This window comes from Lepidochelys olivacea (assembly GCF_965140295.1).
Source record: "Lepidochelys olivacea isolate rLepOli2 genome assembly, chromosome: 2".
Classification (NCBI taxonomy): domain Eukaryota; kingdom Metazoa; phylum Chordata; order Testudines; family Cheloniidae; genus Lepidochelys; species Lepidochelys olivacea.
In genome coordinates, this window is record NC_140412.1 from 181304715 (window position 1) to 181317575 (window position 12861).

The 12861-nt window shown below is 44.8% G+C and overlaps 1 protein-coding gene across 2 annotated transcripts in view; it reads left to right on the forward strand.

The window, feature by feature from the left end:
* The window catches only part of AOAH (acyloxyacyl hydrolase), a 125648-nt gene extending 113908 nt beyond the window's left edge, over positions 1–11740 (forward strand). For both annotated transcript variants that reach the window (XM_084620331.1, XM_084620332.1), the window contains exons 21-22: positions 1188–1264; positions 11111–11740. In XM_084620331.1, coding sequence (XP_084476457.1) covers positions 1188–1264; positions 11111–11239 — 206 coding nt within the window. In that variant the 3' untranslated portion in view covers positions 11240–11740. The remainder of the gene's footprint in view (positions 1–1187; positions 1265–11110) is intronic.
* Positions 11741–12861: the final 1121 nt, after the last annotated feature.

Here is a 12861-nt window from a genome sequence, read left to right on the forward strand (position 1 = left end):
TCTATGTGAGGACCGAAAATAATTGTAACTGTGACAGCTCAGTGTTGTCTTACTTTAGATCACGTGTCCTGGATTAAAGTATATAGTATTGAGGTATGGCTGAGTAATATTGTATCACTAATGTATCCCAGATCCCTTATGAAAATGCAGTGTGTATTTCATGAGCAATTATTTTTTTAATAATATAATCGCCTAATTTTAAGAAGGACTTGGAGCGCCATGATTTTTTTTGTGTGTGTAATGTACAAGGAAGATCCAGAGTGTATGGTGTGTTACTAATAAGCAATATGTTTTTTTAAAAATCTGTCTGTTTTGCATCACTTATTCTTTGTCTGTTTAAATCAATATTGTAGGTCTGATTCTACAGATAAATCAGTGTTTGAAAAAATCTGAATCGGGCCCCAGGTGCAACAGCAATGATTCTAGGGCAGGTTGTTTAGCCAAGCAGAAATGCTATTTTCAAAAGGGAGATGGAGGAAGAGAGCATGTTCTCTCATGATGGAATATGTGCATAATACCATTAAAAATTCTCATTCCATCATTATAAAATAAATTATTGAATTAGGAGTTGGCTAAGGCCATTTCCACTGGTCCGATGCATGATCGCCATTCAACCCTTTTCAAGGAAGGAAGCTTTTTATTCCTTCCATGGCTCTGGGGCTTACAGAACAGCACCATTTGCCTTGAATGCAGTGCTTATATAATTCAGAAAGGTTATTTTGTCAGAGTTGAAAAGGGCCACTCGCAAGAAAAGTAACTGAAAATGACATTCTGTTCCTGAAGACATCAACCCAACTGTCTACTGGTACACTCTCTTTTTCCGAGCAGAAGTGTCTTTATTTTTGGCCTTGCTGAAGATGCTGCTGATGTAAAATGAGGGAGTGTTAAATATTTCATAGTGTCACTCACTGCAGCAGCATTCTTAGTTGGAAGGCAAAGTTAATTGTTTTACAATCATTTATGTTCAAAGAATCTCCCTGTATAAATACAATGGATAAAACAAATAAAGGCTTAAATACTACCCTACAGAAATGGGATTGAATGCAGTGTTGGCTCTGGCCCTGTTTCATAAACTAGCATAATCTTTATGCACAGCAGTTGTCTGCTAAAAATACTCTCTCTGATGTGGCATGAAGGGGATGTGATGTGTGTGTGTCTTTAATCCTTTGTGATGATGTGATTTACAGTTGATGATGAGTGGCGCAAACTAGGAGGAGAAAGCTGGCAGCTGATAGAACCTGCTGATGGATTCCACCCTAATCAGGTAAAAAAAAAATGTGGTAAAAAAGGGGCAAAGTTGTTTCAGTTTTCAAAGACTCATGCTTCAAACTCCCCGGAACCACAAGTTCAAGTCTCAGGAGGGACTGTCAGCCCTTCAGCCTTCTAAGATGAGTACAATGCGTTCCCTTGTGTTTGGAGGACAGATTATAAACTGAGGTTGGTTCTGCTCTGCATTAAAGATACTTGCGTCCTTGGCCAAAGTTTCCCTGCTTTCCCATGTAGTTCAGAGTGCCATGTCCCTGCATAATGCCCCCGAATAGTTCCATTTCAGTTGTACTGTGTCGTATGCTGTAGTTGGAAACCTTCACTCTCAATTTGCTGCTTTCCTTCACTTGTATGTTGTTCATTGAGGCGAAGTCTGCGTCTGTGTACACAGCAGCTGGGAGGTGTAGAGATAGCACACTGAAAGTGTGTATGGCACCACAGGCAGAGGCTCAAACTAGCCAGCTGAGTACAAGCCCGCCTGACCACGGGGTATGTACTCAGGCACCTAGCCTGAGCCAACGCCCTTGCTACCAAGTAGCTCAAGCACAGCTCATGCGTGTATGTCTACCCGAGCTAGGAATTACACCTCCCAGCTACAGTGAAGACATACCCTTACACGTGTGCTTCACTACTACCCACATGCTTCAAGTTAAGCACGTACATGAAATTTTGCAGGCTCAGGCCCTAATATATTAAGCTACTCAGTTAGGGCCAGTTTGCACTCCACTGCCTCATGGATGCACAATGTTGAGGGGCACAAGAAGCCTTCCACCTCATTTCATGTTTGACATCCAGGAGCTGGCCACATGGAATTGTCTTATTCCATATCTGTAAACTGCTCCAAGAGAGCATAGTTTGGCATTTAAAAAAAATGATCTAGAACAACTTTCTCTTTGCTGGTTTCTTGGCTTTCAAAAATCCACAAGAAGTAAAATATCAGCAAATATTTCCAACATTGCTCCCAAGTAGGACTAGCTGCCACAGTGCACAAACGCTTCCAGTGCTGCAGCTGCAACAGGCCATGGCAGATCTCCCAGCAGTCACTGCCTGGCATGAATATTAACTGTTAGCAGCCACCTCCTCTGGTGTGAGTGAATAGTTCTGAATTGCCCCTTGTCAGTGGCAAGACTGCTGTTCTCTGCAGTGGCCTTAGGGTCCTGCCCTATATGGGGCCAAGTTCTGTGGTCTTTCCTTAGTTTATATTTGGTCCTTAACTCAGGCCAAATTCCACTTGTCGCTATAGGAATTTGCTTCAGTAAGGACCAACTGCCAGATTTTTAAAGATATTTAGGTGCCTATCTCCCATGGCTTTGCATGGGAGTTAGGCACCTACTAGGAGTATTGCCTAACTACCTTTAAAAATCTGGCCCCAGGTACAAACTGAGTAAAGGCCTCTGGATTCATCCCATAGGTTTTGTAAAGGGATTTGGGATCCTTAAGGATGAAAGGCTATATAGATGTAAAATATTATTGTGATTATTTTATTAGACGGAATTAGGTAAAATCAAGCCATAGTCCCAAGATCCTAATATCATCATAAAGGGCTGGTTAGTATCCAGAGGGATTGTTTTGAACAGTACTTTTGTCATATGGCTTTGCTGGCTAATTACATTGTGGACTACTACAAAGGGAGATTCAAAACCTGAACTTTGTAGTTCAGCTTATCCATTAAAGCCCAGGCCATGACTCAGCACAGGAGTGGCTCATGCTGGAGTTATTGCCTTTGTGCATTTTATCAGTTCTCACAGGACAGTTCAATTTCCCATGTTTTTAAAGCTTAGCTCATCTAAGATAGTAGAGCAAAAGGTTATATACTTGGCTATAATTACAAGACATTAAAATACACAGAACAGGTGAAAAGTTTATTGGGCTTCACATTGAAAATGGAATCAGCCCAGCAATCTTTGTGTCATTTAGTTTTGTGCTGAAACTCTCATATATGTGAGGTGTGCAAGACTGCAGTAAAAACAGTGGCTGCTATTAATCATCACATCCTTTAGAGGTGGATTTACGAGTTTAGAAACATTTGCATTCCTTCCTATATTAGAAACACATGCCCTTGAACCATAGGCAGATCAGCTATTGGAATGTCTGACCTACTCTCCAGACTGATTGTGGCAGCATGTTGAATTTTGGTCACTGCCTGAAGGAACTGAGGGTTATTTTGGTGATGTTTTGGTGATGGTGATGTTTCTGTGTCCGATAAAGTTGACGGGACACTATGGCAAAGCCACTGCTAGGAGTATTGCTTTCAAGGGCATTACTGCCTACTGTGATGGCATTCAGTATGGTGGCCCTAGTTAATGACAAAATATATGTGAAGTACCCTACGGGGGTGGGGGATTTGATCACCAGTCCATCCCTAGTTGTAATACAACCCAATATTCTCAAATGTTGCTGTTGGCTATGCAGTGAGGGTTGTGAGAGTGTTAAAGTTGTATTAGATATTACAGGCCTCATCTATTTTTTATATCCGTAATAGACAGCTGAGGTAATAGACAAGCATCTCTCTTTCAAGTTAAAACAGACTCCTGCTAGAAGTGAGTCTCCTTTGAAGCAGACATTCTTGCTTGGCTAAAAGTACAAGTAGCTTGTCACAAAAAAGTACCATCTCAGAGCCTAATGTAGTGGGGAAAGCTTGGAATGGGCTCAGTTTTCACTGCAGGACTTTTTGAACGAAACATTTGCAAAGCTTGGTGAACTATTTGAGGTTAATAGAAACTGTTGTTTTTTAGTTGGCAACAGCACTGAAATAACAAATTACAGTCCAAAGCCTTGGATCTGATTGAGCTGTGCAAAGATCAGAACCTGGGGCTTCAGGGCAGAGCAAAGGTGGTATTACATCACCTTTATGCCTTCTTATCCTGAGGCTCAGCAGAGGTTGCGCCAAGTTACAGCTAACTTCAATGGCTGCCAAAGGGCCAGTAGTAGCATCCATGGATTGCCGGAGTGCATCAGTGCTCCAGGCCCCTTTTCTCCTGCCCACACTCCCTATGCTGTGAAGATGACATAGTGGCATGCAGCTGCTGTAGCTCACTCTAGGTGATTCTCATCTGCAAGGGGAGTTGTCAGCTGGCCACTTAGGGGACAGCTGTAAATCTGCTTTGTGCCACTGGGATATTAGAAAGTAGCTATTAACAGGGACCAGGATCTGGCCATGTGAGTTTAGACTTCTGGTTGGATTATTTCTCTCACCTCTCCCATTAGCCTTTTGCAGCTCTTAAAGTCTAGTGCTCCTGCTGTTAGCATGATGAGGAGGGCTTGGCAGTTTCTTTTTCTCTTATTTTCCAGGGGCCTGATCCGCTTTCATAGAACTTGAGAGGCCATCTAGTCCAGTCTCCTGCACTTGTAGCAGGACTAATTATCTAGAACAGAGGTGGGCAAACTACAGCCCACGGGCCACATGCAGCCCGTGGGACTGTCCTGCCCAGTCCTTGAGCTCCTGGTCCAGGAGGCTAGTCCCCAGCTGTCCCCACACCTGCACAGCCTCAGCTCGCTGCGCTGCCAGCACTGTGGTCTGCTGCTCCTGCCGGGAAGCACTGCAGCATGGCTGCCAGTCCTGCCGCTCTGAGCGGCATGGTAAGGGGGCGGGGAGCAGGGGGATTGAATAAGGGGCAGGCAGTTCCGGGGGCCTGTCAGGGGACAGGGAGCGGTTGGATGGGGCGGAGGTTGTCAGGGGACAAAGAGCAGTGGGGGTTGAATAGGGGATGGGAGTCCGGGGGGGGGGGGGGGGGCTGTCAGGGGCAGGAAGGTAGAGAGGCATCAGGACATGGGGGGGCAGAAGAGGGAAGTCTTGGTCCTGTCCTTGATCTTGCTCCTAATGTATTTGTAGAATGTTTTCTTGTTAGCCTTTATGGCTCTGGCTAGTTTGAGCTCGTTTTGTCCCTACATACTTGTGTTATTTGTTTATATTCATCCTTTGTAATTTGACCTAGTGTCCACTTTTTGTAGGACTCTGTTTTGATTTTTAGATCATTGAAGATCTCATGGTTAAGGTGCCTATGGCCAAAATTTAAATCATCAAACCCCAACTCAACTGTGCCCTAACCTTGTAGATGTCTAAATCCCCTAGGTGTCTACATTCTCCCACATCTTATGCCTGCCCAGCCCAGTCTGGTAGATCTGCTCAGGGGCCACCCAATGCAAAGGAAAAAGAGGACACAGATCAGAAATGGGGCTCACAGTACTGTATGTCCTTATAATCATCATCTTTTAAACACACCTGGCTCTCTCCCCTTCAGCTCTGGCGTATCTCATGTGTCTTCTTAGATGATAAGTGCTTTGGAGCCGGAATCCTGTCTTTGTACAGCACCTAGCACAAATCAGCTCTTTAGGCAAAAGTGTTCCAACTAGCTCCAACGATAAGGCTGAAGCAGAGCTGGTGGGGGGAGGCGCCCAGATTTCTTAGCTCTCTGTTCTGTGCGATAGCCAAACGGTCATCCTTCTCCTGACAACCTAGGCCCAATTTTCAAATGTAGGCACCAATCCTGCAAACAGTTAACCATGTGATTAGCACAGGCAGCGGGGAGCTAAGGCTAATGAGGGCTCAGCCTTCCCCTCCTCCCCCGAAACTGAGCCACTCCTGTACACTGCCCAGCTTGGCAGGTGAAGCACCAGCTCCAGAGGAGCCAGGGCCAGCAGCAGGATGATCGGGAACAATCCCCAGACCCGGGTAGCAGGAAGTGAGATGAGTCCACGGAACCCCAATGGCGATTCAACCCCTCCCCAAGCAGAGATCAGGCTGGTGCCAGCAAGGGAGACAGAGGGAGGACTGAGGGGCAGGGGAAGGGGCTGCTGAGGTAGGAGCAAGATACAGACACAGCCACTTGCAGCCACTGCTACGGCCACACAGATTCCTGCCACAGACCCTTGCGTGACAGGGTCCTCAGAATACAACCTGGACTGTGGGACCACTGAGCCCTCCAAACCCTAGGCTGCCCCTCACACTGTGGTGCTAATATCAAGCTACCAGCCTCTGATAGGCACTGCACGTACATAGCCATCCACAAGCTATACACCCAACTGAGTTACAAGAATGATCTCCCAGCCATTCATGAGCCATAAATAGAGAGGCTTCAGCCAATGCCCCACCTCAGAACCGTAACGTCTTGCGCTGCTCAAGGACCCCTTGGACAGTGCAAACTCATTAATAAGTTCATCACCTCTTCATAGGAAAGTGGATATGCACCAGCCTTGGTTTTTGATTGAAGTGCTAGGGGAATCTCAGCTCAAATTACAAACGTTGTAGGTAAAATAAAACAGATTTATTAACTACAGAAAGATAGATTGTAAGTGATTATATAAGTAGCAGGCATAGAGAGCACAGAGTTGGTCACCTAGGAAATAAAAATAAATTCACAATCTAACTTAGACTAAGCAAGACTTGAACCAAACTGTCATCCTTCCAGCCTGGGACCAATCTCCCTAAGTCAACGTCTTGATCTTCCAGATGTTGAGATGGGGGGGGGGGAGTGAGAGGCTAAGTGATGATGTCACTGCCACTCTTCTTCCAGAGGCTAGAAAGATCCTTGCTGTGATGTGATTAGTCTGCCCAGCCCCATGGAATATGTACCTTCTCTGAGAAGTCTCAGGGATAGTGGATTCTTCTTGATGGGCCATTAACAATGTCTGGGCTCTCCTTTGTTGCAATTGAAAGGCTGGCTGTGGGTGTTTCCCAACCTTGCAACATATTTCAGTAGCACATAGAGCAATACTTCCTAACTTCACCTACAATGATACAACAGTACAATCCAACAGGATATTAAGATTCAACAGATCAAGACTTTTAAAAATGATACCTCACAAGGCATGCGTTGTACCAAACATATCATCAGATCACAGTGGTGAATATGCGGGTTCCAGGGTGCTACTTTGAGGTAAAGAATTTTCACTCCCTGAAACGGCCTAAATGCCGCTTTCAAGCAAGTGTGGAAATGCACACCCTAATTCAAGTGCCCGAGTTTTCCACCTATTAAGAAAGTAAATCACTCTTATAGAGACTTTACATAAGTTGCTAATATATTTTTCCAAATGTTGAAGTGGGAACTAGAGAGGGTGAGATTGTGAAAAGCACTCAGCTGTGGCCTATCTCTGCTCCTACTGTAGTGGGTACAGTCAGGCCAAGGCTAAGTGGTTTTGAAAATCCCACCCTTAATGTTGTCTTGTGATTCATCCCTTTAGGGAAGTTACATCGGGTTGTATTTATACTGTAATTTTTTTTGAGAGAGAGAACGGTTTTGTTTTTTAAAACAGACAGAAAATTCAATTATTTTCCTTTAAGCTCCCAGAATCCTGTTTTACTACAACAATCCCACTAAAAGTCACTGCAAGGCCTACATAGCTTTAAGGGCAATAGTTGTTTTAAAAGAAGCTGATTACTTTGTACATATGACACGACTATGCATTTCAACAGGCTCCTATAAAAACAAAACCGTTATTTGTTTCATGAACCTACAAAAAAAAAAATTCTAAGCCCTGAGTCACAATCAGAGCCTGTATGAAATGTTCTAAAGGATTCCTAATGATTATGTACAGGCAGGAAAACACAGCTTTAGGGTGATTAGAGTCTCCCTTAAGTCATGACAAAATCCATTTGTATTAGAAAGACAAAGCTAAAATGACATGTGGACAAGTTATGTAATTAAAATTAAAGGGAAACGTACCCTGCCCCAGCTCGCAGCAGCTCAACCAAAAAAAAAATAAATAAAATAAAACATGCATGGCCAGATCCCCACTGGTGTAAATTGGTATAGCTCTCCATTGAAATCAGATAGTATACTTTTCTAAAAAACATAGTAATGGTCTGCAAAAGGTTAGTAGCAGGTCACTGCAGTTATAGGTTCCTGGCTGACATCTGACCCTTCTGGGTCTCTGCTCATCTGGCAGTTACATAGTAGCACATGCAAAATGTAGTTGATGATCTTTTTAGCCATTTGATTTAGGTACAGACAAATGTCCAAAACCCACTGCTAGAATTGGTACGCTTGTTGGCTTTGAAGAAAACCAAGTGCTGGAGATTCTCATCCCCAAAGTGGCCTTTTTGGTCAGAGCTGAAGCTCATTGCTACCACGAGGTCAGATCAGTTGAGTGCCACATCTTGGCCACTCACTAGACTGCTGTCAGGGGACTTAGGGTATGTCTATACTACCCACTGGATCAGCAGGCAGCAAACGATCCAGCGGGGGGGGTCGATTTATCACGTCTAGTCTAGACGTGATAAATCGACCTCCGAGAGCTCTCCCGTCAACTCCTGTACTCCACCACTGCTAGAGGCGCAGGTGGAGTCGATGGGGGAGCGGCCGCAGTGAAGACACCGCAGGGAGTAGGTCTAAATACGTCGACTTCAGCTATGTTATTCATGTAGCTGAAGTTGCGTAACTTAGATAGATTCCCCCCAGTGTAGACCAGGCCTCAGACACCAGATCCCATATGTTTTAAGCTTCTTGAGACTGAACAAAGTCCAGTCACTGCCATGGGTTCCCTAGGCACATTCATGGGGTGTAGATCTTCTATCTGACATACCCTGCTGGGAGCTTAGACCACAAGGCCCACTGCTCAATCTCTAGCACCAGGTCACAGCCCTCAGACTGCTACCCACCTCGACATCTTAAACATAACCTCTCCCAAAACTCCACCTGCAGTTGTGAACCTTCTAGTTTTACGTGCTCCGGGGGCCTCGGATAAGGTAGAATCCTGTGCAAAGTCTCTATGTGGCCTGTGTTTAACAAACCGGTGACCCCTTTCACATAGCAAGCCTCTGCGTGGGACACCCCTCCCCCCCCTTAAATATATTTTTTAAAAAGTGTTTTTAATTTATAACAGCATTATAAATGCTGGAGGCAAAGCAGGACTCGGGCTGGAGGCTGACAGCTCACGACCCCCATGTATTAACCTCACAACCGCCAGTTTGAGAACCCTGGGTTTTAACATATTATTGCTCTCCCTTTAATAGCACAAGACACCAACAGATTCACACAAAAATAACCTACCCTCATTGCCCTGTCTCAGTTTCCTCACCACCCCAGACCATTCATTGCGCTGGAGTCAGGGGAGCCATCATTTGTGTTCTGAACAACTGAGCCACCTTTTCCCAGCTTGTCTCTTTTGACCTCATCTGCTCCATCCCCTTCTCCTCTCCTGCCCAACCTTCCCATGGCTCTTTCAATCTCTTGCATAGGTGACTCAAGGAGCAGCCTTAACAGGTGATCACAAACCACTAGCAGGTGCCAAGTGTCCTTTCCCCTGATAAATCAACATCCTCAGTGGGAGCCAACCTGTTGCCCAGGATGGTGGATGTAGAACAGAGGACCAGCCTGGGTTAATGACCCTCTGTTGTCAGCCCTGTACCTCTCAGAATTTCAGTCCACAGCGGAGGTAAAAGGCAACCGCGAAGGCAACTAGCCTTTGCAGTTAAAATGAAGTTTGCAGCTTGGTAAAACCATGTACACACAGTCCTATTTTAGTCTTGTAATTATAATCAATGCAACAGTGAATCTTCTGAGATGAAAGTAAAGCAACCGTATAATCAAAATGAAGAGGTAGAATTGTAGGTCAGAAATTACAGTTTTTTAAAAAAATACATTAACTGCATATGAAAGAACTTTTGTTACAGAAGAGTCAGACTGAAATAGAGTTTTTGTTTTTTTGTTTTTGTTTTTCTTTAGGAGTGTTTTTTTTTGCACTGAAGTTATACTGGTTATCAAATCACCCTCTTGCCCTTCTACAGTGTTTAAGCAGCCACTGTGGGAAGACAGTCACTCTGCTAATGAAGGGACTAATTAAGACGTGTAACCAGTCAATGCTGTCTTCATACAAAGGGACTGGCAATCAACCAGCACCACTCGTGAAGTAGCACTTGCTGGTTTGATTTGAACTTAGAACTAATGGGTCTCATTTTCAGAGGGGCTGAGCACCTGCAGTTCCCATTGACTTCGAGGGGGGTAAGAGGGATTTGCAAAAGCACCTGACCCATTCAGGCACACAAAGGCCTTTGACTTTCAACAGATTTTTGCTTTAAATCCTGCAGGTGCTTTTGAAAAGCTCCTCTAAGAGTGTTCACTACCTCTGAAAAATCAGGCCCAGTTTGTTTGTAATAGCAGCTCACGGAGAAGGCAGCAGCCATACGAGGTTCTAGCCTGCAACAGAATATGCTGCCTTGAATGCAGCAGAGTGGACTAGATGACCTAGTGAGGTCCCTTCCAGTCCTACACTTCTGTGGTTCTCTGCTTAAGACTTGCAGCCAATTTACTCATTTTTTCATACCTCATAATAATCTGAAAGCACATCTAAAAATGAATTTTAAGTAGCTGCTGAATAGAGCTGTCTACAGATACCCAGCAGCCTAGATTACTTTCCTTCTCTGATGAGTGGCCTGAACAAGACAGACAGTTTCATTGAAGTGCTTGTTTAATCTAAGCTTAGAAAAACCTGCAAAAATAAAGGCTACCAGCTAAACATGCGGCCAGCTTGCTTCCAATTACAAGGACCAGTCACTTTCCTCAGGTCAGTTGCATCTTAGATCTCATACCAGGAACAACACTTCCGTCCAGCTCCTTGCTCTGCCCAGTAGTACCATCTCTTCTCTTCTACTCCAGATTTGCTTTACTTCCTCACAAAAAGAGAATATTGCACCTGCTCACTGTCTAAGTGGAACTGACCCGCAGGTGTAAGGAAAGCAGGATTCTGCCCGTCAAAGTGAATGCTCTTGGGGGCAGGGTCTGTCTTTTTGTTCTGTTTGTACATCACCTTGCACAATGAAGTACTGCTCCATGCTGAGTGCTCCTAGGCACTATGGTAACACAAATAAAAATAAGAAACTGACGGTATTTGTGTAAACTATTTGCAGATTACTTCAGCCCTGGGGGCACGCATTATCTGGCAGAAGGCACTAAGCGAATGGCCCCATGTGCTTGGAAAGGAGAATCCCTTCAATAAACAGATTGAAGATGTGTTCAAAGATCAAGGGGGACACTGAGTTCAACATTGCCTGAGCCATGCAGCACTGTCTATTCTTACTAGTGTCTTCTAGGCTGCAAGGAAAAGAAACAAAGCCAGCCTCTTTTGGCCAGATGACGTAAGAGCCATCTTTCCAAAAAGTGTTGCATCTCATCTGCAAAGCCACATACGTGAGTAACCTAGGCTTTAGCTTTGGTTATGTATAGAGTCATGAAAATGAATCAATAGATGTTTGCCGACAGGACTATTTAACCACCTCAATTTGCAAATCCACAACAGGGCTTTCTCTGCCTCTACTAAATTGAAGAAGCCTACCTCAGATTTCTTTGGTGATCTCCCTGTGGATGACTTTGAATGGTTAATCCGATCAAACAAAAACTCATTGATGTTGCCATAAATTGTATGTAACGGTTGGTGTGGCTGTGTCAATCTATTATTAAAACTGCTATTTGCTTATTAAAAATGTGCCATGGAGGACTATGAAACAGAATTTTGATTTGCCTGGCAGCACTAAGTCAATCTGATTGGGCAGAGGTGTTTCCCCTGCCCCCATTGAGAGTATGTAGGGTCCACCTTGACAACCCGTTATGCATTTGGAAAAAAGATATACTTAAACTCTGAAAAAAGTAGTATTATTTACACTGTTTGTGAGTTGTCAAAGTCACACGAAAATACTGGGGCCAACCTGCAGCCTTTACTCACATGAGGAAGCTTTTGAAGCTAAGAAGGGGTCAGCTCAGGTTAGGACTCTATATATAAGTGATGGAGGGTTGGATCCATTGGTAGCAGTGACCTCACGGCAAGCCGGTAAAGGTAGCAATCACCTGCCTTTTTAAACAAAAAGTTACAAAGTTAGACTTTGCATAAAACAGCCCTAATGAAGAAGAGTTCATGCCCCTTATTCCATTCTTTATGCCAATCTATACATGAGCAGTGCTAGCCAATAGGAAAAATCTGTTAAACGAGCATACCTCAGTCCATATAATGTAGTTAAGGCGTAAAAAAATACAGCCTGTGATCAGATTGTAAGCTCTCTGGTGCAGGGACGGTCTTTATTCTCTGTTTTGTACAGTGCTTAGCACAATGGGGTCCTAGTCCATAACGGAGGCTCCCAGATCGTAGGTAATATGGCCTAAGCTTGCAAGCTTCTGAGTGCATGTAACTCATATTGAAGTCAGTGTGAGATAAGGCTGCTCAGTACTGCAGGTAAGCTGGGGGTGAGTTGTAACTACTGTGTCCGCTGCTATTGAGTGAGCTGTCAAGCTGGCAGGGCACAAACCCCAATTGGCTGTGGGTTCTATACTTAGATTTCATCACAGCCTGCTCTTCTCCCATGGCCCCACCCACACTGCACCTCTTCCCCTCCCTCTTCTCATACCTTTTCACTCCTTGAAAGGCCGGCTGGGCAGGGGGGAGAAATGGGACTGCAAGGGGATGGGGTGGAGAGAAAGGGGCAGGATAGCCCCTCAGGGAGAGGGTGAAGAGGTGCAGGTGGCAGGCAGGGCACCTTGGGGGAGTGTCAGAAGGGGCATGAGCAATGGGCAGGCCTCGGGGGCAAGCAGGAATGGGTGAACCTCCAGGGCAGGAGGCTGAACAGGGAGTAGGGGCATGGTCCAAGCACTAATGGGTCCCCCCTACTTC